Raw genomic sequence first — 6,365 nt, forward strand, 5'->3', positions numbered from 1 at the left:
TTTAATTTTTGTTTTCTTTAGTTTTTTTTTATAAAATAAAAAAAAAAGCAAAATTTTTTTTTCTATTAGTTTAAACTATTTTTAGTTTTGAAAATTATTTAAATTTTTGGTTCATCAAAATTTATCTTTCGAGCTCGTAGGATAAAACTAGATGTTATTACGAGTTCGTAGGAATTCTTGAAGGATTTTTCAGACACCAGAGCTATTTTTAATGATTTTTGAAAGTTGGTAATATCCAGAAATATAATTAAAAATAGAATTTTCAGGTTGGCTACATCTGGACCGTTGATTTCAAATGGCAGAAGATCTTGACCGTTGAAGGAACCTATAGATCGAGACCCAGATCGGGTCCGTGCCGACCTGAATATCAGCGACGGTGACCCGGCTGTTTCTCCTTTTTCCGGCCACTTTCAGACGTCGGACCGGCCTATTTTTCTTCGTCTCGGTGTCGCCGTCATCCCTGTGCTTTTGGTTTTGTCAAACAACGTCCAATGACAAAGAATCGAAGGAGAGAAGGTGGTGGCTTCTCCGACTGGTTTTTCCGATTCCGGCCACGTTGTGGTCTCGCACCTATATCAGAAGGATCCTCTCGATGTGACGACCTATTCATGGTATTTGTTCATTCAGATGATGAGCCAAGAGAGAGAATCGAGGAGAAAAAGTTTCTGAGTTTTCCGGCAAGTTTGCTCTATTTTCCGGCGAAGTTTGGTTTCGACTGAGGTATCAAACTTGTTCCCCTTGTCAAGCTCTACCTGGCTATATACTTGAATTTCAGTTTGGAGGAGAATTGCAGAAATTGGAATTTTGAGGTGTTATGGTCACTGCGGGTTCATTGTTTTCCCTTCCTTGTACATTCTGTTGTTGAGGTAGAGAGAGAATTCTGGGTTTGCTGGGTTTCAGAGAGAGAGAGAGAGAATTCTAGGTTTGCTGGGTTTGAATGGGAACGAGAGAGAGAGAGAGAGAGGGAGAGAAAAAAAAAATGTTTTGATAGAAAAAATAAGGGATTAAGACATGAAAAGACAAAAATATCCTTCAGCTATCAGTTTCCGTAACAGAGCTAACGGCTCGAGGTATCGATCTTCGGTCGGGGTCGAAACCTCAGGTACCGTTCTGATATTTTCTGAACGTGAGGTACTGAAGTTTAGAATGGGGAAAAGGTCAGGTACTGTACAGATGATTTTCCCTAATAATTAATGGCTGCTACTCATATGAAATTTATGCTTACCTCTTAATTTAGACATACGTATTTTCCGAATTTAATTTATTGATGCTATTTTTTTGGATGAAATTAATCAATATTTGGAAAGAAAAGTTAATGCCTACTTCTTGACACTACCTAATTCAATATATTAATGCTATTTGGAAAGAAAAATTATAGGAAAGAATTTAATTAAATGAAGAAAATATTGGTCAAAGAATTTGTAGACATATCTCTTAAATTCATTAATGTAATTGATTCACCCCTTTAAGTCTAAAAGGAAATATTAAAGGATGATACTCAATAGTACAGTCATAATCTTTAATCAGCTCCATCCATCTTCTTTGGCTCAAATTCAATTCACTCTATGTAAGTAGATATTAGAGACTTTTGTGATCTGTGAAGATCTGACAGCGAGCTCCATATAAGTAATGTCTCCACAACTTAAGTGCAAGCACTACAGCAGCGAGCTCAAGGTCATGTGTCGGATAATTCAACTCATGTGGCTTCAACTGTCTAGAAGCATAGGCAATCACATTTCCATGTTGCATCAAAACACAACCCAAGTCTTGCCTTGAGGCATCATTGTAAACTAGATATTCTCCGCTATCATCAGGTAAAGCTAGAACCGGGGCACCAGTTAAATGTCTCTTGAGTTCTTGGAAACTTTGCTCACACTCCTCCGACCAAATAAACCTCACACCCTTCCTGGTTAACTTAGTAAGAGGGGCTGCAATCTTTGAAAAATCTTGTATGAATCGCCGGTAGTAACTTGCTAAACCCAAGAAACTGCTAATCTCTGTCACACTGGTAGGTCTTCCCCAATTTAATACTGCTTCTACCTTTTGAGGATCCACACTAATGCCTTCTGCAAAAACAATATGACCCAAGAATCCTATACTGTTGAGCAAAATTCACATTTACTGAACTTAGCATACAACTTAGCCTATCTCAAAGTATGAAGCACATATCTCAAATGCTTAGCATGAAGGTTATCATTCTCGGAGTAGACCAGGATATCATCAATAAACATAGTCACGAAAAAGTCAAGGTAAGGACAGAATACCCAATTCATGAGATCCATAAAAGCCGCAAGAGTATTTGTTAATCCGAACGACATTACTTTGAACTCATAATGGCCATAACGTGATCGGAATGCGGTCTTGGGTATATCAGATTCCCTTATCCGCAACTGATGATAACCCGATCTCAAGTCAATCTTAGAAAAGACTTTAGCACCTCTCAACTGATCAAACAATCGTCAATACGAGTCAAAGGGTATTTATTCTTCACGGTAACCCTATTCAATTTCCTGTAATCAATGCACAATTTCAAAGTGCCATCCTTCTTCTTAACAAATAATACCGGGGCACCCCAAGGAGACACACTAGATTGGATGAAACCTTTATCCACTAGTTCTTGTAACGGAGTCTTCAACTCTTTTAGTTCAGCTGGGGCCATCCTGTAAGGTGCCTGAGATATAGGTGTTGTGCCAGGAAGCAAATAGATAGTAAAGTCTATCTCTCTTACAGGGGTAAGCCAGGTAATTCATCTGGAAATACATCTGAAAATTTCCTCACTACTGGAATGTTCCCATTAATACTCAACATTTCCTTATTAGTATCCACAATATGAGCCAAATAAGCCTGACAACCTTTACTCAAAAGTTTTCCAGCTGTTAAGGCTGAAATCAGGCAAGAAGATAGGACATCTCGTTCACCATGAAAAGTAATTACCTGCTTCCTTGGACTTTGAAACACCACCACCTTGCGGAAACAATCAATATTAGCCTGGTGAGTCCCTAGAAAATCCATCCCCAAAATTACATCGAACTCAACAAGGTCTAAAGGGATTAGGTTGGCTTCCAAGTTAATACCATCAACCATCACGCTACAATACTTGAAAACCCACTCAATCTTAAGTGTCGCTCCCCGCTGGTAAAGATACATACCACTCGTCTGATATTTCCCATACTGAGCTGACTGACTACCTGAAGCCCCGCTCTGACTACTTGAACTAGCCCTGCTCTGTCCAAACTGGCTTCTGCCAAACTGTCCCTGAGTAGATCTCCTACCATGCTCCCCACGTCTAAAACGAGATCCAGGACTAGAACTACTACTCTGTCTACTACCTACTGAGGATCCAGATCCAGATGTGGAGGCAGCTCTCTTGGATGGACCCTGGCTGGGGCCACCCGTATCCAGAGGTCGAACAACAGATAAAAGCATAGTTTTGACTCTCAAAGCAGCATTAACCACCTCATGATAAGTGTAGAATGATACAGTCGTCAACTGCAGGAGATAATCATGCCCTAGTCCATGAATAAACCTAGAAATCCTTTCCTCCTCAGTGCTTACCAAGTCTAGTACAAAATGGGATAACTGAGTGAAACGCTGCTCAAATTCTGACAATATCTTGTCTCCTTTCTCTATATTCAAGAACTCATTCTTCATCCTGTCACGAATGGCCGTGCCAAAATACCGCCTATTGAAGTGTATTTTGAACTGATCCCAAGTCATTGGGCCAACATTCCCTGGTTCCTGGCTGGTCTGGTGCCACCATTCAAAAGCAACTCCATCAAGATAGTCTACTGCCAAGCCCACTTTCCGGTCTTTCGGACAATTTATCTTAGTAAATACTCTCTCTATTCGGTTCAACGAATTCTGGGAGTCTATAGGTTCAGGAGCAAAGGAAAAACTATACGCTCCATGTCTCCTCGCTCGCTCCATGCCAAAATCAGTTCTAGAGCCAGGAAGTGCTGCAGTCAGCTGCTGGAAAATACGTCCAAGAGTGTTCGCCAATCCTTTAGGAGCATTCCCATCTCCTGGAGCGGGAAGAGTCTCCCTGCATGTTCGGCGTCTAGGAGGCATAGCACCTGAGGTAAAAGGAAATTAGATGATTCACAAGCAAAGACACTAAGACAACTACCTTATACACTTGAATGTTTAGTACGTAGAGTACATGATAGGGATCTGCCGCGGTCGGGCCATCACTCGAAAGATACTAGATGTCATCAAATATATAAGATAGTATAAATGATAGGAATCGGAAAACCTAAAGCTCTGATACCAACTAACAAGACCCGCCCTGAAATCCAAGGTGGCCCTGCGGGGCCCACTTTCTGAGAAAATCCTACAAAAAAATTCGGCAGAACTTCCCCTAAAAGTGGACAACCCAAAACCTGTTAAAACAAATTTCACACTGCTAAACAAACATCCTTAAATTCCTGAAGCCACCCTGCTCCCAAAACCGAACAACTCCACAATTTAGAGTATCAAAATAATCCAAATAACACAAGTTTACAACCAACCCATAGTTTACAAAATTAATACAAAAGTCTCATGGTTATCAGAGCAGTCTAAGGACAAAGAAATATGATACACAAAGTAGGTTAGCTAGTAACCTACGGATGATAGTTGGCAGTGATGGTGGTAAGCCTCAACTCCTAAGCCGAACAGCTACACTGCGAACTGTGCATTTGAAACCAAAGGGCCCAGGGGAAAGTAAGTGAAAAACACATTAGCGTGAGTGGACAAAAATAAGCAATTGTAAAGAAAAAAAATGAATTTTATACTTTCCCACGTTTATTTCTTTAAAAGTCCAATGCATGCAGCATTTATAAATTAAATATATTTCTCGCAACACATAAATTCGTGAGAACATTCCAGCCCCGCTGGTTAAAAGAAATCGAACTAGCCCCGCTAGTCAAATAAATATAAAGTATGGGGAAGAAGTTATCACCATACGTATAAGGGAGCCTCCTACACTCGGGTCGGAGCCTCCCAAGCTAGAGAACCTCCCAGGTTCTGCTCAACTCAGCCTCAAACACGTAGTAAGCGGGGAGGAGTACTAATAGGCTAGCTAGCAATAAAATAAAACGACCCAGGTATGGTGGGTTAAAATCCATACGAAAATTGAAAAATCAATAAGACTTCCCCAAAGTCTCACGGAAAAAATATATATATACCAATGAAGTGACCCTGCACGCCAAAATATTCTCGAATTCATAAACCAATATGCGAGAAATAATAAATAAATATAATTCCGGAATCGCCTCGGAAAAACTTGTCAAAATTCAATAAAAATCATAAGTCTAAAATCGAGCATAACAATTTCCAATCCGAAAGTCCAATCGATAAAATAATTCAATATTTAAAATCAACTACTATGCTCGATAATTTAAAACGATAATTTTAAAAAAATCTTAATTCAGAAAATAATTGCATGCATTATTTAAAATCAAACGTCCACTCATAGTATACGGCTAAGCCTGCCGTCGATCCAAACTCTCCTTATGGAAATCCTCCTCACGTCCTTCAATTCTTCCTCCACGCTTTGATTTGCTGAAAAAGGCTTGGAGGGTTTCAAGAGTGTCTCAAGGCGCGTCAAGCAAGGTTGGTTTTGTCGCCGGAGGTGCCGGAATCGGAAGAAATCAGCGTTGACCTCCCATTGCTACAGTGAACTTTCAAGCCTCGATTCGTTCTTCTCCGGCCACGATGCGATGATCTACCACCACAGGTGTGTCAAGGAGGAGGAGACGCGTCGATCAAGACTAGTTGCGCTTCTTGAGGTGGTCGGACGGTGGAGTTCCGACGATGAACCAGAAAAGAGAGAGAGAGAGAGAGAACGCGGGGGAGGAGAGAGAGAGTTAACCGAGGGGGGTGGGTTTCCGGATTTGGAAACCTACCACAGTAATTTCCCTTTTTATACAAAATAACCATGAATACTAACTTTAATTTTTCACTTATAACTTTCACATACAAACTCTGATTTTTACGTACCATATATGCTCAGACTCGGTTTAACATCCTCTACGACTTTCATGAAGGAAAATTTCTCAAAAACTGGTCCGAACAAAAAGTCAACTTTTAGGGCCACTAAAAGTATCGAACAAAGTAAAAGGTGAAAGTAATTATCATTTACCGTCCAAATGACTAGTAAATCGATAAATTTAGGTTTGGGACGTAACAATATATCATTGCCCCTTATACATATTGTTATCAAATCAACTTACGTCTATCTTCGAATGTGTAAACACTTCAAGTATCTTAAATGCATTACAATAACCGCACCAGTGCTCCAAGTAGGGTGAGAGGTACTTTTGCTTTTTGTTCCCTTAAAATTTCTTTATTTGTAAATTGCGGTGTATGAGCATAACGATTTTGTA

The 6,365-nt window shown here is 40.0% G+C and overlaps 1 protein-coding gene across 1 annotated transcript; it reads right to left on the minus strand.

The window, feature by feature from the left end:
• Positions 1–2,724: 2,724 nt before the first annotated feature.
• On the minus strand, positions 2,725–4,068 carry LOC133716794 (uncharacterized). Its single transcript, XM_062143451.1, has one exon. It carries the CDS (start codon positions 4,066–4,068, stop codon positions 2,725–2,727), a length of 1,344 nt encoding a protein of 447 aa, XP_061999435.1.
• Positions 4,069–6,365: the final 2,297 nt, after the last annotated feature.

The sequence above is a fragment of the Rosa rugosa genome, chromosome 6 (assembly GCF_958449725.1).
Source record: "Rosa rugosa chromosome 6, drRosRugo1.1, whole genome shotgun sequence".
In the NCBI taxonomy this organism is placed as follows: Eukaryota; Viridiplantae; Streptophyta; class Magnoliopsida; order Rosales; family Rosaceae; genus Rosa; species Rosa rugosa.